The following is a 22,521-nucleotide window of genomic DNA, read 5'->3' as shown; positions in this document are numbered from 1 at the left end:
GCGTGTGTGAGACTGTCTTACCAGTCTCCTAGGCCGTTGTCCCGCAGGCTGTTGCGCGTTTCCCGTGTGATGTCAGGAGCTGCAGGCCAGGGGTGGCTTGTGTTGTCAGAGCAGGAGGCAGCGGCGGCTGCAGCAGCATTCTCCTGTGACAGGGCATTCTCCAGTAGTGAAGGAGTGTTACTGAGCCTCTGCTCTGCCTCCACTGCTCCAGCAACCAGCTCCAGGGTCAGGTGGCCGTGGTCAGAGTTGTTCCGGTTCCGTGGAGAGAGGTGGTGAAGGGCTGAAGCTGCAGAAGCCATGCTGTCTGTGTGGAGGGCTGGGAGAGGGTCTCGGGATTCAGCTCCAGACACAACCCCCAGGCTTCGCTGCAGCGTCTCAGAGGCGATCTCAGGGATGTCCTGGGACATGGCCGTGGAGGCAGATGAGATGACGTCTGGAGATCGGGCCAGGGTGGGAGAGGCATGCTGAATCAGCATAGGCTCAATGACCTGTGGGTCCAGCGAGAGGGGCGGGTTTGGAGAGGGAAGCACCTGTATAGGGCAGAATGGGTAGGTGAGGGGGAACATGAGCATATGAGGAGTGGTCTTTTGTAGAGGTCGACTGATTATTGGAGGACCAAAAAAAAGCAGATACCGATTAAAATCGGCCAATATTTTTAAATGTATTTGTAATAATAACCATTACAATAATATTGAATTAACACTTATTTTAACTTAATATAAATACTTCAATCAAATCAATTTAGCCTCAAATAAATAAGTATTGCCAGTGTAACAGTATAGCTTCCGTCCCTTTCCTCGGCCCTACCTGGGCTCGAACCAGGAACACAACGACCACCCTCGAAGCATCATTACCCATCGCTCCACAAAAGCCGCGGCCCTTGCAGAGCAAGGGGAACAACTACTCCCAGTCTCAGAGCGAGTGACGTTTGAAACACTATTAGCACAAAAGTGCTGTTTGAAGACTGCTTACGAGCATGCTGCCGACCATCGCTCAGTCAGACTGCTCTATCAAATCATAGACTTAGTTATAACACACAGAAATACGAGCCTCTGGTCATTAATATGGTCAAATCCGGAAACTATCATTTCGAAAACCAAACGTTTATTCTTTCAGTGAAATACGGAACCATTCTGTATTTTATCTAACGGATGGCATCCAAGTCTAAATATTGCTGTTACTCATTGAACAACCTTCAATGTCATAATTATGTACAATTCATTACGGTCTTTGTTAGGAATAAATGGGCTTCACACAGTTCGCAACGAGCCAGGTAGCCCAAACTGCTGCATATACCGACTGCTTGCACGGAACGCAAGAGAAGTGACAATTTCCCTAGTTATAAGAAATTCATGTTAGCAGGCAAAATAACTAAATATGCAGGTTTAAAAATATATACTTGTGTATTGATTTTAAAGAAAGGCATTGATGTTTATGGGTAGGTACATATTGGTGCAACGACAGTGCTTTTTTCACGAATGCGTTCGTTAAATCACTCGTTTGGCGAAGTAGGCTGTGATTTGATGAGAAATTAACAGGCACCACATCGATTATATACAACGCAGGACACGCCAGATAAACTAGTAATACCATCAACCATGTGTAGTTAACTAGTGATTATGTTAAGATTGATTGTTTTTTTTATAAGATAAGTTTAATGCTAGCTAGCAACTTAACTTGGCTTCTTGCTGCCCTCGTGTAACAGGTAGTCAGCCTGCCACGCAGTCTCCTCGTGGAGTGCAATGTAAGGCAGGTGGTTAGAGCGTTAGTAACCAGAAGGCTGCAAAAACAAAGGTAAAAATCTGTCGTTCTGCCCCTGAACAGGCAGTTAACCCATCGTTCCTAGGCTGTCATTGAAAATAAGAATGTGTTCTTAACTGACTTGTCTTGTTAAATAAAGGTGTAAAATTATTTGTTTTTTCAATTAAATAAATAGGCTGCAATCGGTGTCCATAAATACCGATTGCTATGAAAACTTGGAATAGGCCCTAATTAAATCGGCCATTCCGATTAATCGGTCGACCTCTAGTCTCTTGTGGAAGAGGGTACATCTTTATGAGACAGCAGGGAAGACCAAAATGGAACAAGGAGTAAGGATGATGTCACATATGACGGAGGGACGAGAGGTCTTGTAAGTTGACAAACACGTTACGTTGGCCCCTCAGCCAATTGCGGCACACAATTCTGCATTCTAACCGCGTGAAATGACTGCGCTGTAGGTGCTAGCGTCCATGCAAGTGTGTGGCCTACCGGCATGTTGTCCCCTAGGCCTGAGATGAGAAGGGAGCTGGCTCTGGGGCTGCTGGTGCTCGCACTGAGGGTCAGACTGCTACTGCTCTCCACAGACATCTTGGGGTTCTGGGTCAGCTCCTCTCCTCCCCTGCAGACATTGACATCACAAGAGTCAGGGGATATCAAAGCACAATCTCTTTCCTTGTTCAGTCAATTATGAATTCCTTCCCTGTTATGCACCCTTTGAGTTGACCTACCTGGCACCACTGTCAGAGTTGCTGGTCATGGCTGTCACAATTTTCAGGCTGCTGGCACTGCTGCCTGGGGAGGCTGGGACCTGGGAGAGAAGGGCAGAAATCAAGTTCAAAGCGCAATCAAGATCCAGGAGTAATATCCCTCCCTTGGATATTCGCTAGCATTTTGATAAGAGTAGTGAGAATTTGGAACTGGACATACTGAAGCACTGGGGGTCATGAAGGCGTCAGGGGTCATGAGCTTGGGCATAGCGGCGGCGCCAGTGGGGGACATGAAGTCAGCAGGAGCAGGAAGGGCGGGAATCTTCCGGAGATCATTTTGGGAGCCACATCCGGACTCCTTGTCAGAGCTCAAACCTTCCATGCTCATGTCTGTCAAGTGATCCGAAAAACCTAGAAAAGCACAAAGATTAATACATGAAAATATGGGATAATGTTTCTAAAATCTCTTAAACTGAGTAAAGAATAGTTTTGGTTTATGACGACCAACGGTTCTCTTAACTCACCAAAGCCATCGTTTGAGTGAGGCAGAAATAACGACGAGCCAGACCCAAGGTTTGGCTGGAACCAGATCTGCACATCTTGAAGAGACCTGTGGACAGAAGAATACATCTAAACACTAATACAGGTGTATGAAATGGGATACTAAAAACGGATTAAATGGTCACAATTTCAATGCAGACCTCTGCGTAAATATGATAATAGGACCTGAATGACAACTCACTTTGTGTGGACACAGTATAGCTTTATTTGGATCCCAGCTCTGGATTCCATTGGGCCCTGGATGCCCTCTAGAGATAACAGGAAGAAAAATACAAAAATTATACCCATGATAACACGGGGGTCAGACCAGCCCATCATTAGATTAGGTAGTAGTGGTAATCGGGATCCAAGAAGGTGACACCAACCTGCAGTCATACTCTCGCTCTCCTCATCTGGGGGGAGGACCTCTGTGTGGCGCAGGCGGCTGCGGCTGACGTCCTGAACACCAAAGCTGAGTACAGGGTGTGTGAGCAGGAACTCAGACACGGCTGTGAAGCTGGCATGGCCCTTCTCCTGGTCCTGCAACAACTCCATCACATACAACACCTAGAGGGACAAAACAAAACAGGGTTAATAACTCATCCTGATACACAAAAAGGATCACAGTTGGTAGATAGATCATAGTGATATAGCAGGACACAGATGTAATTCTGACCTTTCTCTGTACGTCGCTGAGGATGAGGCATTCTGCAGAGAGGTCCAGGCTGGCCTTTAGACTGGGCAGGACTGAGGAGTTGAACGGGTCTGGAGAGAACCTGAAGGACATGTACATAGGCTCCCGTTAAAACAGGTCCAGTAACAGAGGTATGAATGAGACAACTTGCAAAGCATGAAAGAGCAGTGAAAAACACAGGTAAAACAGTCAGACCTGATGGTCTGCAGGCAGGTCCATGACACTGTGCACCACATCTTCAGCTCCTGGTTCTGATCAGCTCCAGTAATCAGAAAGCGCCAGAATGGAACACTAGAAAGGAAAAAGAGGGGGTCTAACAAATCTCTCATCAGTCCTTAAGAGTAAATTACACTGATTGCATTGGGTAATGCTCTAAAGATCCATGCATCTATGTAATCCTGGGTAACCAAATGTCACTTTCGCTAAATACTCAACACCTGTTCAGCTAAAGACGTACAGCAGCAGAAGAGAACAGTAGGGACTTACTCTGGGTCCTGTTTCTTGTGGTTGTCACAGAACAGCAGGCAGGAGAGGGGATTCCCATTGTGGGGCTGCCACTCATGCAGACATCTGTGAAAGAAGCCGGGGAGAGGACTTCACAGAGGAAAGTAAAAGTAACCATAGAGATACAGACGGAAAGGAATTGCAAGAAACTGGAATTTTAATATAAATATTATATTATAAAATAGAGTAATATTGAGTCAAGATCTACCTTGGCTGGTCCTGTCCTTCAATGTAGATTTGCCAGAACTTTACATAACCATCATGACTGGCTGTGGCCAAGACTGTGCCATCTGGAGACAGGGCACCTTCACTTATACGCTGGAGAAAAACACCACCCAAAACTACATTTCCATACTAAAAACCAGTCTGTAAATAAGTGCTTTCCATACTGGAAACAGACAATGTGATTACTAAATGCCCTACCTCTGTATGTCCTTTTATGGTTATAACTCCGTCCTTCAGGTCAGTGGCATCTACTGGCCAGGTGCTATTGTTGCTGCGGAGGATCTCCAGATCCCACACCTCAGCCTGGGGAGAAAAGACAGGACAATCAGCAAAAGGGAGGCAGTGATTAAAAAGATAGAAGGGACGAGGAGGAAGAGTTTGTCTGAGACATGGGTAAATAAATAAGTCTAATTGTGTCCAATAGGGCATACATACCCTGTCTTCATGCAACAGGGCCAGGGTCTGGCTAGCATCCTCAGGGTTCTCTTCATTGTCCTCTAGGATGAAAGGACACCAGATCAACCTCCTATTGGAGTTTAGAGGTGTGTCTTCAGGCCTCCGGATGTGGACAACCACTTGATCCCTGAGAAGCATGTGGGTTAAGGTGTGTAATACCGCAGCTGTACACCACAGGATGTCGGTGACACCTTAAAAATGGGGAGGACGTACTCGTGGTAATGGCTTAAGCGGAATGTTATCAAATGCATCCAACACATGGTTTTCATGCGTTTGATGCCATTCCGTTCGCTCCAGCCATTATGAGCCATACTCCCCTCCGCAGCCTCCACTGCTGTACACATATCACAAAGTACTTTTAAAAATGGTCAAAACCAGGTAAAATGTATAGTTACTTAATTTATTTTACTTAACCTTTAACTACACGAAGCAGTAAGTGACCAACTGAAGTGTAATTATTGGGCAGAATGAAGAGGATACTGGATCTTGCTGCTGTGGCAGGTGAGCTGCCAGATGACCAGGTTGCCGGCTTCATCAACACATCCCAGCAGGGTGGAGTCCAGATGGGCGAAGGCCAGGTCTGTGACTGCACCAGTGAAGCCCTTCAGCAGGGTGCGCTCGGCAGACCCCAGGCTCAACACACGGATCATGGCCTGGTTGTTTGCTCCTGTACACAAGTACAAAACCTGAGTTTGCGAGCCAACTTCTGTCACATTCTGAATCAATCTGGATCTTTTGGTTTTACATGAAAAGCTTAGGCAGAGTTAAATACCCAGTGCTTGACTTCGGCAGGAACTGACCGGAGCGGAGTACCGGCACCTCAAATTTGTTACGGCTTGACCTCAAGCATCTCTTATAGAATACTAGCTCAAAAGTATGTTGGCGCTCCTGCACCTAAATATAAAGTATGAGTGTGGGCATGTTGTTTATAATTCTGTCATCACTATGATGTTGATTAAGTGCTTTAAATGACATAGGGAAATCAATACAGAAAAATGAATAGATCACAGGGGTCTTGGCAGTCACACTTGGGTTGGGCAATATTATGATAGAATCGTCTATATAAGATGATTGACAGCCATTGTCGATGGTGACGACATCATGATGTGACAGACGATAGTTTGACTGGCGCCACCCAAGCAAAGCAAAATGACAAGTCAATCTTGCTCTCTGACACCATCTTGTCTACCCGTTTAAAAAAAGTATTCTATAGTCCTCCTTCTCAGCACTCTCCATTCAATAGGCTATGAATGTGACTGAAGGATATGTTTTGTTTTATGCATGGCTTTCTCACAATGAAACAACGAACGTTACAGAATTCCATCTCAAAATGCTATTTGAATAGCTTAAAAATGTAAGGTAGCCAGAGGATTAATAATGAGAGAACGTAACAACTGTTCCCTGATGGAAGGAAACGAGATACAAGTCGCACGCTCGTGAGTCGCACGCTCGTGACTTAGGTTGAAAGATCTACAACCACGCCTGATAAGGCAAATTAAATCTGCACTTCACAAAATGGTGTTTTACCTCGTTTCCCCTCCTTCAGGGAACAGTAGTTATAGAACATATCAACTTTGGTACAACATACTATGGGGGAATATGATCACGCCCCAAGCCGACCCCAACTGATACTAAATGAAAACAGACAATGGTAAACCACCAAGACCTGACCCTGCCAGATGCGGAAGTCTGGGTATTGCCCAGACTAGAGGTTGACCGATTAAATCGGCATGGCCGATTCATTTGGGCCGATTTCAAGTTTTCATAACGATCTGTATTTTTGGATGTCGATTACATTGCACGGCAAGATGACCATCTGTTACGGAAGTGCAGCAAGGTAAGTTGCTAGCTAGCATTAAACCTATCTTATGGGTGATAATTTAACTGCATTCGTGAAAAAAAGCACTGTCGTTGCACCAATGTACCTAACCATAAACATCAATACCCTTCTTAAAAATCAATACACAAGTATATATATATTTTTAAACCTGAATATTTAGTTAAGAAATTAATGTTAGTACACAATATTAACTAGGGAAATTGTGCCACTTCGCTTGCGTTCTGTGCAAGCAGAGTCAAGGTTTTCGAAATTATGGTTTTTGGATTTTACCATATTAATGATCTACGGCTCGTATTTCTGTGTGTTTATTATATTATAATCAAGTCTATGATTTGATAGAGCAGTCTGAGCGGCGGTATGCAGCAGCAGGCTCGTAAGCATTCATTCAAACAGGACTTTCCTGCATTTGCACTGTTTATGTTTATGACTTCAAGCCTATCAACTCCCGAGATTAGGGTTGGCAATGCAAAAGTGCCTATAAGAACATCCAATAATCAAAGATGTATGAAATACAAATGGTAGAGCAAAATAGTCCTATAATAACCTCAACCTAAAACTTCTTACCTGGGAATATTGAAGACTCATGTTAAAAGGAACCACCAACTTTCATATGTTCTCATGTTCTGAGCAAGGAACTTAAACATGAGCTTTTTCTAACACTGTTTTTGCATTATTTAAACCAAATTGAAATGTTTCATTATTTATTTGAGACTAAATGGATATTTATGTATTATATTAAGTTAAAATAAAAAAGTGTTCATTGTTCATTCAGTATTACATAACATACATATATAAAATGGGCCGATTAATCGTATCTGCTTTTTTGAGCCAATAAAAACAGTAACGGCATTGAAAAATCATAATCGGTTGACCTCAAGCCCCAAGTGGCCTACACTGGCAGCAGTGACATCAAAGCAATAAAATCTTACTAAAAAGAGTGTGTTGACGCTTAACTCGCCAAGGCACAAATATCTCCTATAGTCAACCCTTTAAACAACTCCCAAGACGAGGCATAGAGAGAAATAGCTTATAAGGAGGACATAGCCATGAATTTCTGGGCGGCGGCCGCATGTGGACGCAACGTCACCTTAGTGGCCCGGGGCCCTAAGATCAGCAGTCGTGATCACCTTTTGGGATACAAGTCTGCCCATAGGAGCCACCTGACAATAGCAGAGGGTCCCACCATTGAAGTCACTGGCTTAGGCTGCGAGGAGCGTCCAGGTTGAGTGGCTAGAACTTAGCGTTGTAAGGGCAGCATCAACAATTGCCCTACGGGAACGACTTCCATCACAGATGGCGTCATCGTAAGTAAGGCATAGGCACTGGTGAAAATGCAGTGTGTGATCCAGATGAAATTTGACTAAGCAGGGCTGGAACCTGGACACCCCTCCGTGCTGATAGAAAAGCGTGATATAAGAGTGAGCTCAAGATGCAGAAAGTCAGACATCGTTTTCTGATTTCTTATGTAGCCTAGAAACGGACTATGGGACAGTAGTATTGGTGTGTAACACTGCTTGCCCCCTAGACTCTGCAATCTGCTGTAATAGCCGGCGGTTTATGAGCATTCAGAGGTTGTAGACGGAGGTGCTTGCTGAGGGCACGTAGGTCTGTAAGGGAATACCCCCCTGATTTGGACAAAAACAAATGGCGGGATATTGGCATTGGACAAACCATATACACGATGGTCAATACCACCCAATTTGGCGTTGATTCATGCAAAGTATATTGCAAATGCCATATGGCAATTGCCAATTGTAACACTTCAAAATTCCAATAGGGGGCGTGTGCGTTCCACCGGGGCATTTCATATTGCAAATGGCACCCAAGTCAACATCCAAAAGCCAAATTTTGAAAAATGAAATTTAAAAAAAAAAAAACTTAAAACCCCTTAAAAAAGTGCTTTCTGGACCTTTTTTCGAAATTCTTTCGAGTTTTTTGTCAATTACACATGTGTAAGAACTGTATGAGTATACTTTTGTCATCATATATATATATTTTTTAAGTACATGCGCATAAGGCATATGTTTTGTCCATTTGCAATATGATTTCATAGGAAGTCAAAAGTCAAGTCAAAAATGTCAAAATTTGGTAAAAAACTTCACACATCCTTAAAAAAGTGCTTTCTGGACCTTTTTTCAAAATTCTTTCGATTTTTGTGTCAATTACACATGTGTAAGAACTTTATCAACATACTTTATTATCATATATATATATTTTTTTACTTGTGCATAAGGCATATGTTTTCTCCATTTGGAATATGATTTCATAGGAAGTCAAAAGTCAAAAGTGTCAAAATTTGGTAAAAAACTTCATACATCCTTAAAAAAGTGCTTTCTTGACCTTTTTTCAAAATTCTTTCGATTTTTGTGTCAATAACACATGTATAAGAACTTTATCAACATACTTTAGTCATGCTTTATTATCATATTTTTTTTACTTGTGCATAAGGCATATGTTTTCTCCATTTGCAATATGATGTCATAGGAAGTCAAAAGTCAGTCAAAAGTAACGATTTTCCTCCGTGCAACTGATGATCTAAAATGTGCAACAAAATTTTTTTGATTTTTTTTGTTTATGTTTCCTTACTTTTTCAAAGTCACTGTGCATTTGCAATATGTTTTAATGGGCAGGTACCATCACGAATTTGTCATGCTCAAAATTCAAACTTTACTTTGCGCAAACTATACCTTGGTCAACTTGTATTACATATTTCTTTTTGTTTTACTTGTGCATAAGGCATATGTTTTCTCCATTTGCAATATGATGTCATAGGAAGTCAAAAGTCAAAGTCAAAAGTAAATATTTTCCTCCGTGCACCTGGTGATCTGAAATGTGCACCTGGTGACCTGAAATGTGCACCTGGTGATCTAAAATATGCAACTGGTAACCCAAAAAAAAAATTTTGGGATGTTTTTTTGTTTATGTTTCCTTACTTTTTCAAAGTCACTGTGCATTTGCAATATGTTTTAATGGGCAGGTACCATCACGAATTTGTCATGCTCAAAATTCAAGCTTGTGATCTAAAATATGCAGCTGGTTACCCAACATTTTTTGGGATGTTTTTTTGTTTATGTTTCCTTACTTTTTCAAAGTCACTGTGCATTTGCAATATGTTTTAATGGGCAGGTACCATCACGAATTTGTTTATCGAATTTGTTTGTTTCCTTACTTTTTCAAAGTCACTGTGCATTTGCAATATGTTTCAATGGGCAGGTACCATCACGAATTTGTCATGCTATAAAAATCTTGCAGGAATGTGAAATTGACTGGCCCGATGAACTCGGGATGGCTTTGCAGTGATTCTGGGTCATCTCAATCGCTCGTTTGGGTTGATTTCAGAATGTCGCTTTTGGTGATGTTTTTTCACTATAGGATCATATTGCAAATGTACAAGAGTCAAGTGGACAAGACTCCATCAGTCAATTAGATATCATTCTGACCACCAAACTGATACAAACTGACACCAAACCCACTTTTTCCAACTCGTTTAGTAGCCAACTATTACATACTTCAGAGCTGGCCCAAAATTCACAACGCCTTCGGTACAAACCATAAAAAAACCATAAAACACGTAGTTACGTTCTAGCTGCGGGTCCATTTCTTATGTTATGTGTTGGCCTAGCTGAGGCGACCCCGAATCCCGAGTTTCGGCTCGATAGGTCATTTGGTGTCCGAGAAAAACCCTAATTGGTGCTGAAAATCCACTTATTTCCATGCCTTGCTACGGGGTCCTTGAACGAGCTATCGGACAGAAACTTTGGGGTCCGTCTCTATGGGCCGAGCCGGTTTCAACGCACCTAGCCTTGTGTCTCTGAGACTTTTCTAAACGTCGTCATTTTCGTGATGCAAAAATGAATTGAAGTTATTCCAAATGTACGAGGCTGTTTCTCGGTCCGAGAACCGTCTAGAGCCACGTAACTCGCCACGCACCATGGCCCGGAGGTCTAGAACAGGTTTCTAAAGTTTCGGAACTCTAGGTCCGACCGTTCTTTTTTAGCTCCAACAAAGCTAACTATTGGAGCCACTGTCTGTCTCTACGCACCCCAATACGTCCCTCCATCCAAGTTGTGTTTTAGTGTGATTTTTTTTTCCTTTGATTTTTTTGGGGAAAAATGACTGATTTACAGTTCATGGGGGTTGCCTAATCACATATATGAAGTTTTGGACAGATCTGAATTTTTTAACCCTTCGAAACAGCCCCTGAGACACCAATTATGGCACTTCCGGTTGGCACAGGAAGTTATAAATCAACACATATCCTCATTGGGGTATGCTGTTACAGAATCCTGAGTTTTAAGTCCTTACGTTAAGAATTGACTGATCTACACAGGGTTGAATGCACTATGTCTATCAAACTGCATGCAGTGTATGGGTAAACACTTTTAGGGGCATTTTAACCACTTCCGGTTGGTCCAGGAAGCTTAGAGTCGACACAGGTAGACCTCATAGTGGCCTGATGGACTGGTACCGAAGACAGGTTCATACGGCATTCATAACCCACATAGGCCTCAGGTTGAAATTAGGGGTGCAGGCAATGTATTCCTATGGGGAGAGATGACACTAATCTGTGAGATCAAAAAACACTGTTTTACTGTTAAGGGTTAATGCCACACGGTCAAGGTTAGGCTTGTTGAGATCGGGAGGACCTTAGGAACATTCATGTGGTGGAATTTTTCTTCTCACCCTAACGGTTCTCTCACTGTCACTCAAAAGCAAATGACATTGTGGGGCAGGCTTCATTTTGGGCCTACTATTCTAATGGTCGGTTATTGTGTTATTTCAGAAAATCATAGAAAATCACAGAAATGTCGCAGAGCTCCGCAGCACACTTTAAAAAGATTCGTATGAACACCCTGCAACTGGATCTGTAACCGTTGAAAAAAAAAAACGCCTATTTGTGACCATCACCAATTTGTCATTGTTCCGTTTCTCTTAAATGACGATAGATAAATGGCTGGTTCTTTTTTTATTGACACCGGAGGCTCCTTGGCTTTGACCTGAAGTGGAAAAATAATTTCTCTACTTCCATTTTAAGCCTTTAATCCCAGACAAATGGCCGTAGCTCAAAAAACGTCGAGGCCTAGACGCCATCCCGTTCGGGGCCAACTGCCCGTTACGCCAACCCTACGCTCGCCAAGTTTCGGCTTCGAAATATTTTCAGTTTTTGAGATAAGGCCCCGTCGCGATTCGTGATGTTTTGCCAAATTGCCATATGATTCCGTATGCCATCTGGTGGGAGTGTCCGGGACGGCGGAAAAACGGTCCGAAACTTGTTTTTTTTTTTAAACGGAAACCGAACGTCCGACAAAGTTCATTCGACGACTTCCCGGTAGGTCCGGCCCTACCGCACGTCCCGACACCGACCGCGAATTTTACAAACGATTTCGGACGTCGGGTAAGGGACCGTACATTTGCAATATGGACTTTCTCACTGATCATACACGAAATGCCGAAATGTTCCCTTAAGGTATAGAATAGGATGCAAGTCATATCCCTTTTCGGGTACAGAAAAAAAAACAAAAAACAGCTATACCAGCTGTCCTGGATCTCCAACATAGAAACTCATCCGATATCCTCCAGTCTCCAGAAGCAGGCAATTTCCTCCCTCAAAACAGGCACAGTGGCCTCTGGAATAGCAATTAACACAGGTAACCCAGTATTGTGTCTTCAATATTATTCTACAATGTAGAAAAGAAAAACACTTGAATGAGTAGGTGTTCAAACTTGACTGGTACATACATTTTATGTCGCCCCCACTTCTAAAACCAAAGTTGCACCCCTGATAATAAATTACCTTGAATTCCTACTTTGGGGTGAATATAATTTATATGACATACATAATTTTTTGTTAACTCGTAAATATTAGCCTACAGCAAAGTGTGTTTAAATAATTTCTAACTTGTTAATTTCTGCTAGTTAGTTTTTGCTACCATGTGGGTTTTAGCTTGCTTGAGCCTGCTAACTGAGTGTTAATTCATCTATTTCCATACAGGTTTCATTTTAAACATTTATCTTACAAATTAGTTGTTTAATCTAACTGCTTAACTATTTATCTGTACATGGAATAGTATTTGTTGATTTTACCATTTAAAAAAAAATCTATACAGGAAAATGCCATCGGCACTATCTGATGTGTGGAGACATTTCACTGCAGCTAATGTAGAAGGAAGAGCTGTGTACATTTGAAAATACTGTGCCAAATCATGTGTGAAGAATGAAACAGAATTATCTGGACAAGTGCATAAAGTTCCCTCAGCGGTCACAACCTCTGACAAAAGTCCCTCTACTTCTATTCAAGGTGAAAATGATGAATCAGACACCTTATCGATAGCAACAGCTCATGGTCCTCCTGGAATCAGAAGTTTTTTTTGACTCAATGAACATAGTCAGAGGAATGCTGATGAATGTCTTGCTCAAGCTGTGTATGCAACTGGTTCACCTCTGATGCTCACAGGCAATGTGTATTGGAAGAGATTTTATGTTCATTGCCCAGCATACATCCCTCCAACCAGAATGCTTTATCTTCTCATCTGCTGGATGCAGAGTTCAAGTGAAGGTTAGGCAAATCATAGAGAAAGCAGACTGTATTGCAATCATCTCTAATGGGTAGTCGAATGTTTGTGGGTAAGGAATAATTAACTACATCTCCATTGCAGATGAGCTGAAGGCAGTCATCAACGACCTTGGACCACAGAAGGTATTTGTACTGGTGACAGACAATGCTGCGAACAGGAAGGCTGCTTGGTCTAAAATAGAGGAATCCACCTTCACATCACACTCATTGGCTGTGCTGCTCATGCATTGAATCTGCTCCTCAAGGACGTCATGGCACTGAAAACAATGGATACACTCTACAAGAGAGCCAAGGAAATGGTTAGGTAAGCGAAGGGTCATCAAGTTATAGGAGCAATCTACCTCACCAAGCTAAGTGAGAAGAACAAGAGCAGCACATTGAAGATGCCCAGCAAAACCCATTGGGGTGGTGTTGTCATCATGTTTGACAGTCTCCTGGAGGGGAAGGAGTCTCTCCAAGAAATTGTCATATCATAGTCTGCCGAAATGGACAGCCCCATCAAGAGGATCCTCCTTGATGATGTATTTTGAGAGAGAGTGGTGGAAATCTATAGCAGTAGCCATTGTACGGATTAAGGGAGACAATGCCATCCTGTCTGACTTTCAGACTCCACTTGCAGATGTAAGGGAAGAAATCCGTACTGCCCTGCCCATTTCATTGTTGCTGCAAGCAGAGGAAACTGCAGTTTTGAAATACATCAAAAAGAGTGAAGAATTCTGCCTGAAGCCCATACACACCGCAGCGTATATGTTGGACCCCAAGTATGCTGGCAAGAGCATCCTGTCTGATGCAGAGATCAACAAGGCCTATGGCATTATCACTACCGTGTCTCGCCACCTTGGCTTGGATGAGGGCAAGGTTCTTGGCAGTCTGGCGAAGTACATTTCCAAGCAAGGGCTTTGGGATGGAGATGCAATATGGAAGTCGTGCCAACATATCTCAGCCACCTGGTAGAAGAGACTTTGTGGATCTGAGGCTCATTCCCCTGTTGCCTCCATCATCCTCCAAATCCGACTAAATCATTTTACAGATTGAGCGATGCAATGGATCATTGGGGATCATTCAATATTCCCTTTGTTTTGTTGTTCAGTGATCCCATGTGAAGAGTCAACTTATAATTCTTTTTTTTCTATTGGAAGGATTTCATAATTTCCAATGGAAAACACATCTACATTTAAATGGTATTAATTTGCATACATTCCTGTTAATTCCCACAGAAAATGTTCCCCTCTGAATATTCCTCTAGCCATAAAACACCCTTCTACCCTCACACTGCACCCAGAATGTCAGCTTCAATGTATGAGCAGCAATGTGTATAGACAGGCTTGCGTTGTTATTATTAGCTGTGTTTTTCAATAATGAGGAATAATTCACTTTCTCTGGTCATAGGAGCAACATGAATTTGTTGAGTCCGAAATAATGTGTAATCCTTCAGTTAAGCCAAATATTTAAGAGAATCACATTTTAGCTCCCTCTCTCACCACCCACAACCTCTCCTCTTGTACTTCTCTGCCTGTGTGTGCGCTGTTGCTGTTACTTCTGTCGCAGACAGCTTTTCTTCTCACTCGTTTGCAGTAGAACGAAGTGGAAAAAGTCACTAAATGCTATAAAAACCAAAGAAACCCTAGGTTTCAAAACTCAAAGGCAGCCTGGAAAGTAGCTGAATTTGTCACTAGACTCAATAAAATTAGCAGGAGGGTTCTGAAAAACTAAATAAATATAGCGACAAAGTTGCTAAATTGGCAACATTGTTTTTTGGTCAGCCTTTGCAGAGGGAGAGAGGTGACGGACAGTCTGACGGTAAAATTAAGTACATTACTTAAATTTATGCTCACTCAACTGCCATCATGTGCACGCCACAAAGACACACAGGTTGTGCTCCTCCACCAGAAAGGAACATTGGAAAATACTTGCCATTGCCTGCACTTAGCCTCTGCCCAGGTTTTCCAAAACATTATCTTTCATCATGATGTTGCAGTCGATTTCGCACTTTTGACCGTCTTAATTTTAGGGGCAATAGCAATGTATATCACAATCTTTTGTGGACATGATAGTGATAGCCAAACCCTAAGTTATAGACAAAAGCAAAGATAAATCAAATCTAATTACTTCAAAACCACTGTTAATCAAACAAAGAAATGCATGTTCCTGTAACCTTGGCAACACCATGCTATTTTTGCATCTTTTTTTTGTCTGGCAGAAAGCTACACTACATTACCAAAAGTATGTGGACACCTGCTTGGCATTCCAAAATCATGGGCATTAATACGGAGTTGGTCCCCCTTTGCTGCTTTAACAGCCTCCACTCTTCTGGGAAGGCTTTCCACTAGATATTGTATAAGTGCCGTCAGGCAATTAGGCCTGGTGTTCCAATTCATCCCAAAAGTACACCCCAGATAGATACTACAAAGGCGTCGGTGCAGACACAGATGGCCGCTTCGCGTTCTTAGGAAACTATGCAGTATTTTGTTTTTTTATGTATTATTTCTTACCCCAGGAAATCTTAAGTCTTATTACATACAGCCGGGAGGAACTATTGGATATAAGAGCAACGTCAACTTACCAACATTACGAACAGGAATACGACTTTCCCGAAGCGGATCCTCTGTTTGGACCACCACAAAGGACAATGGATCAGAACCCAGCAGGCAACACAAAACAACGGCGCAGCAGAAGGGGCAGAAGGAGCGGTCTTCTGGTCAGGCTCCATAGACGGGCACTTTGCCAAATGCTCCCGAGTATAGTACTCGCCAATGTCCAGTCTCTTGACAACAAGGTAGATGAAATCAGAGCAAGAGTTGTCTTCCAGAGCGACATCAGAGATTGTAACGTTCTTTGTTTCACGGAAACATGGCTCACTCTGAATACGTTATCAGAGTCGGTGGCCACCTGGTTTCTTCACGCTGACAGAAACAAACATCTCTCTGGTAAGAAGAAGAAGGGGGTGTATGCCTTATGATTAACGAGTCGTGGTGTGATCATAACAATATACAAGTACTCAAGTCCTTTTGTTCACCCAACCTAGAATTCCTTACAATCAAATGCCGACAGCATTACGTACCAAGAGAAATCTCTTCGATTATAATCACAGTCATGTATAACCCCCCCAAGCAGACACATCAACGCCCTTGAAAGAACTTCATTGGACTCCATGCAAACTGGAAACCACATCCTGAGGCTGCATTTATTGTAGTTGGGGATTTTAACAAGGCTAATCTGAAAACGAGGCTCACAAAATTTTATCAGCACATAGAATGCTCGACCCGGGATGGAAAAATTCTGGATCATTGTTATTCTAACTTCTGCGAAGCATACAAAGCCCTCCCTTGTCCTCCTTTCAGCAAATCTGACCACGACTCAATTTAGTTGCTATAGGCTGTATAGACAGAAACTAAAACAGGAAACACCTGTGCTCAGGTCTGTTCAACGCTGGTCTGACCAATCTGATTCCACGCTTCAAGATTGCTTTGATCAATTGGACTGGGATATGTTCTGGATAGCATCGAACAACATTGATGTACACTCTGATTCAGTAAGCAAGTTTATTAGCAAGTGCATCGGTGATGTTGTACCCACAGAAACAGTGAAAACATTCCACAACCAGAAACTGTGGATTGATGACAGCATTCGCGCAAAACTGAAAGCTTGAATCACTGCTTTTAATCAGGGCAAGATAACCGGAAACATGACTGAATACAAACAGTGTAGCTATTCCCTCCGCAAGGCAATCAAACAAGCTAAGTGTCAGTATAGAGACAAAGTAGAGTCACAATTCAACGGCTCAGACACAAGAGGTATGTGGCAGGGTCTACAGTCAATCAAAACAAGCCCCGTCACGGACCACGATGTCTTGCTCCCAGACAACCTAACAACTTCTTTGCTCGCTTTGAGGACAATACAGTGCCACTTACAAGGCCCACTACCAAAACCTGAAGACTCTCCTTCACCGCAGCCAACGCGAGTGAAACATTTAAACATTAACCCTCGCAGGGCTGCCGGCCCAGACGGCATCCCTAGCCTCGTCCTCAAGTTTGCGCAGACCAGCTGGATGCGTTTACAGACATATTCAATCAATCCCTATCCCAGTCTACTGTTCCCACATGCTTCAAGAGGACCACCACTGTTCCTGTTCCCAAGAAAGCTAAGGTAACTGAGCTAAACGACTAGCGCCCGGTAACACTCACTTCCGTCATCATCGAGTGCTTTGAGAGACTAGTCAAGGATCATATCACCTCCACCCTACCTGACACCCTAGACCCACTCCAATTTGCTTTCCGCCACAATAGGTCCACAGACGCAATCACACTGCCCTATCCCATCTGGACAAGAATAATATCTATGTAAGAATGCTGTTCATCGACTACAGCTCAGCATTTAACACCATAGTACTCTCCAAACCCGTCATTAAGCTCGAGACCCTGGGTCTCGACACCGCCCTGTGCATCTCGGTCCTGGACTTTGACGGGCCGCCCCCAGGTGGTGAGGGTAGGAAACAACATCTCCCCGCTGATCCTCAACAAAGAAGCCCCACAAGGGTGCTTTCTCAGCCCTCTCCTGTACTCCCTGTTCAACCATGACTGTGTGGCCATGCATGCCTCCAACTCAATCATCAAGTTTGCAGACAACACTACAGTGGTAGGCTTGATCACCAACAACGACGAGACGGCCTACAGGGAGGAGGTGAGGGCCCTCGGAGTGTGGTGTCAGGAAAATAACCTCACACTCAATGCCAACAAAACAAAAGGAGATGATTGTGGACTTCAGGAAACAGCAGAGGGAGCACCCCCCTATCCACATCGACGGGACAGTAGTGGGGAAGGTGGAAAGTTAAGTACCTCGGTGTTACACATCACGGACAAACTGAATTGGTCCACCCACACAGACAGCGTTGGGAAGAAGGTGCAACAGCGCCTCTTCAACCTCAGGAGCCTGAAGAAATTTGGCTTGTCACCAAACACACTCAAACTTTTACAGATGCACAATCGAGTGTCCTGTAGAGCTGCATCACCGCCTGGTACGGCAACTGCTCCGCCCACAACCGCAAGGCTCTCCAGAGGGTAGTGAGGTGTGCACAACGCATCACCAATGGCAAACTACCTGCCCTCCAGGACAACTACAGCACCCGATGTCACAGGAAGGCCAAAAAGAGCAATGTGCACAACGCATCACCAATGGCAAACTACCTGCCCTCCAGGACAACTACAGCACCAGATGTCACAGGAAGGCCAAAAAGAGCAAAGGACAACAACCACCCGAGCCACTGCCTGGTCACCCCGCTATCAGCCAGAAGGCGAGGTCAGTACAGGTGCATCAAAGCTGGGACCGAGAGACTGAAAAACAGCTTCTCTCTCAAGGCCATCAGACTGTTAAACAGCCATCACTAACATTGAGTGGCTGCTGCCAACATACTGACTCAAATCTCTAGCCACTTGAATAATTAAAAATGGGATGTAATAAATGTATCACTAGTCACTTTAAACAATGTCACTTTATATAATGTTTACATACCCTACATTACTCATCTCATATGTAAATAGTGTGCTATATACCATCTAGCCTATGCCGTTCGGCCATCGCTCATCCATATATTTATGTATACATATTCTTCTTCATTCCTTTACACTTGTGTGTATATAAGGTAGTTGCTGTGAAATTGTTAGATTATATTTTAGATATTACTGCATGGTCGGAACTAGAAGCACTAGCATTTCGCTACACTCGCATTAACATCTGCTTACCATGTGTATGTGACCAATAAGATTTGATGTGGTTAAGGTCAGGGCTCTGTGTAGGCTAAAAAGTCAACAAACCATTTCTGTACGGACTTCGCTTTGTGCCCGAGGGCATTGTCATGCTGAAACAGGAACGGGCCTTCCCCAAACTGTTGCCAAAGCTGGAAGTACAGAATCGTCTAGAATGTCATTGTATGCTGTAGTGTTAAGATTTCCCTTCACTGGAACTAAGGGGCCTAGACACAACAACGAAAAACAGCTCCAGATCATTATTACACCCACCCAGCCAACGCTTTACATTGCGCGTGGTGATCTTAGGCTTGTGAACTGCTGCTCGGCCATGACTCGACTAACCTGTGGCCCCGCACATTGACTCTGTACCGGTACCACCTGTATATAGCCTTGTTACTGTTATTTTATTGTTGCCCTAATCATTTGTTATTTCTCTATTTTCTAGATTTTTTTTAAACTTCAGTTTGAGTAAATACTTAAACACATTTTCTCTTCAAATTGCAAAACCTCTTGGGGCTAGGGGGCAGAATTTTCACTATTGGATAAATAGCGTGCCCAATTTCAACTTCCTGCTACTCATGCCAAGAATATAAGATATGCATATTATTCATAAATTTGGTTAGAAAACACTGAAGTTTCTAAAACTGTTTGAATCATGTCTGAGTATGATAGATAGATAGATAGATATTGTGCCTCTCTGTTCCAAGTTGTCATTGCCCAGGGATATTTCTTAGGAACGTGTTTTCAGTTCCTACCACTTCCACTGGATGTCACCAGTCTTTGGAATTTTGTTGAGGTTATTCCTTTGTGCAGTGAATAAGTAGGCCAACTAGGAACTGGGTAACACTTTTGTGAGTTGCGCAAGACGTGAAAAGTATCGCTGGTTTGTTTTCATTCCTGTATTGAACACAGAATGCCCCGTCTACAATTTGATCGATTATTAACGTTTAAAAATACCTAAAGTTGTATTACAAAAGTAGTTTGAAATATTTTGGCAAAGTTTATAGGCAACTTTTGAAATTTTTGTAGTGACGTTGCGTTTTTTGTAAGCGGTTTTTTTCTGGATCAAACGCACTTTATAAATGGACATTTTGGATATCTATATGGACAGAATTAATCAAACAAAAAGACCAATTGTGATGTTTATGGGACATATTGGAGTGCCAACAAAAGAAGCTTGTCAAAGGTAATGCATGTTTTATATTTTATTTCAGCGTTTTGTGTAGCGCCTGCAGGGTTGAAATATGCTAACCCCTTTGTTTACTGCTGGTGTTATCATTAGATAATAGCTTCTTATGCTTTCGCCGAAAAGCATTTAAAAAATCTGACATGTTGGCTGGATTCACAACGAGTGTAGCTTTAATTGAGTATCTTACATGTGTGATTTCTATAGTATTTTTATTTGAATCTGGCGCTCTGCATTTTCCCTGGCAATTGGCCAGTTGAGACATTTGCGTCCCGCCTATCCCAAAGAGGTTTTAAGGGCTTTTAAGTAAGCATTTCACTGTAAGGTCTACACATGTTGTATTCGGCGCATGTACAAATACAATTTGATTTAACTTTGCGGCTGAGCTGTTGCTGCTCCTAGAAGTTTCCACTTCACAATAAAAGAACTTGCAGTTGACCGTAGCAGCTTTAGCAGGGCAGAAATTTGACTAACTAACATGTTGGAAAGGTGGCATCCCATGTCAGTGCCACACTGAAATTTACTGAGCTCTTCAGTATGGGCCATTCTATTGCCATTGTTTGTCTATGGAGATTGCATGGCTGTGTGGTCGATTCTATATACCGGCCAGCAATGGGTGTGGCTGAAATAGCCGAATCCACTCATTTGAAGGGGTACACGTATATATATATTTTTTTAAGTTTGTGGTTTTCAAGGCATAGAAATCTGAATGGAACAGAGGTCAGAGTAAGCCATTTGTGTGATCAATCTTGTTATTGTTTCACCAGAACAAGTGCTTAAATGAGGCAAAACTGATTTTGGGTGTATTTCCTGCTAATAAAGTTTGCTGCTGACACCCCAGCAATCCATCACTGCACTGCCTAGTTAAGCCAAATAAATAGTCAACTGGACTTCCAGAATGTCAGACATTGGCCTGGAGAGGACTGACAAATTTGTACAAATAAAATGGCAATATATATGTTTCCACACTCACCTCGGATTGCATACGCCAGGTATGAGTTAGAAACTGCAATCAGGTTGCCGTAGTAATGCTTGTGCTCCCAGTCGTACTTGGCGACAGGCTGGATTTTTACCTGCATGGAACAAGAGAAAGAGTTCAAATTAGGGACCCATATTTACAGAGAGCAACATAGACTAGCCAAGAAAAATGTGTATTAGGTTAACATGATAGATATACAACCAATGGTAGTAAGCTCTACACAGTAGACTGCTCTGTAATGAATTGCTTAGCTACCTAGCGATATCTGGACTTGAGATACAGCCAACCTTTGCCTAAAAAAAACTAGCTTTCCATTGTTTTCATCTGTCAATATTTGTGGTGACCCTGGTGTTTCTGCCAGAGGCATTTCTATGTTCTCAAGGACAGAACGGGGAACATAAAATGTTTAAATGCCCAGTACAGTAGTTCTCAATAAGAAATAATTTCTCTAACAATTGAGTACACTAAGTCAAAGGTATGTGGACACCCCTTCAAATTAGTGGATTCAGCTATTTCAGCCATACCCGTTGCTGACAGGTGTATAAAATGAGCACACAGCCATGCGACCTCAATTGACAAACATTGGCAGTAGAATGGCTGGTACTGAAGAGCTCTGTGACTTTCAAAGTGGCACCGTCATAGGATGCCACCTTTCCACAAGTCAGTTAGTCAAATTTCTGCCCTGCTAGAGTTGTTCTGGTCAACTAAGTGCTGTTATTGGTAAGTGGAAACGTCTGGGGCAACAAGGGGCTCAGCCGCGGAGTGGTAGGCCAAACAAGCGCACAGAACGGGACTGCCGTGTGCTGAAACTAGTAAAAATTGTCTCGCTTCGGCTGCAACCCTCACTACCGAGTCCCAAACTGACTCGAAGCAACGTCAGCACAGAACTGTTTGTCTGGAGCGTCATGAAATGCGTTTCCATGGCGGAGCAGCTGCACACAAGCCTACAATCACAATACGCAATGCCAAGAGTTGGCTGGAGTGGTGTAAAACTCGGCACCATTGGACTCTGGAGCAGTGGAAATGCGTTCGCAGGAATGATGACTCACGATTTACCATCTGGCACTCCGATGGACAAATCTGGGTTTAGCGGATGCCAGGAGAAAGCTTAGTGCCACACTAAGTGCCACACCCGAAAGCATAGTGACAACTGTAAAGTTTGATGGAGGAGGAATAATGGTTTGGGGCTGTTTTTCATGGTTCGGGCTAGGCCCCTTAGTTCCAGTGACGGGAAATCTTAACGTTACAGCATACAATGACATTCTAGACGAATTTGTGCTTCCAACTTTCAGAAACAGTAGTTTGGGGAAG

General features: G+C 43.0%; 1 protein-coding gene across 2 annotated transcripts in view; it reads right to left on the bottom strand.

Annotated features, from left to right (window-relative positions):
* LOC110520482 (enhancer of mRNA-decapping protein 4) overlaps positions 1-22,521 on the bottom strand; it is a 41,304-nt gene that overhangs the window by 16,114 nt on the left and 2,669 nt on the right. Inside the window, exons 4-18 of one of the 2 annotated variants that reach the window (XM_021597833.3) lie at positions 21,205-21,304; positions 5,368-5,554; positions 4,867-5,014; positions 4,630-4,734; positions 4,415-4,524; positions 4,189-4,296; positions 3,898-3,993; positions 3,685-3,784; positions 3,395-3,575; positions 3,211-3,277; positions 2,993-3,078; positions 2,689-2,879; positions 2,490-2,569; positions 2,251-2,380; positions 22-530 (exon numbers count right to left, since the gene is read on the bottom strand). In XM_021597833.3, the coding sequence (XP_021453508.2) occupies positions 22-530; positions 2,251-2,380; positions 2,490-2,569; positions 2,689-2,879; positions 2,993-3,078; positions 3,211-3,277; positions 3,395-3,575; positions 3,685-3,784; positions 3,898-3,993; positions 4,189-4,296; positions 4,415-4,524; positions 4,630-4,734; positions 4,867-5,014; positions 5,368-5,554; positions 21,205-21,304 (2,198 nt within the window). The remainder of the gene's footprint in view (positions 1-21; positions 531-2,250; positions 2,381-2,489; positions 2,570-2,688; positions 2,880-2,992; positions 3,079-3,210; positions 3,278-3,394; positions 3,576-3,684; positions 3,785-3,897; positions 3,994-4,188; positions 4,297-4,414; positions 4,525-4,629; positions 4,735-4,866; positions 5,015-5,367; positions 5,555-21,204; positions 21,305-22,521) is intronic. The other variant, XM_021597842.3, reaches the window with a different exon arrangement.

The sequence above is a fragment of the Oncorhynchus mykiss genome, chromosome 1 (genome assembly GCF_057628025.1).
Source record: "Oncorhynchus mykiss isolate SJ-2025 chromosome 1, ASM5762802v1, whole genome shotgun sequence".
Taxonomy (NCBI): domain Eukaryota; kingdom Metazoa; phylum Chordata; class Actinopteri; order Salmoniformes; family Salmonidae; genus Oncorhynchus; species Oncorhynchus mykiss.
This window is presented reverse-complemented; position numbering and strand designations above follow the sequence as displayed.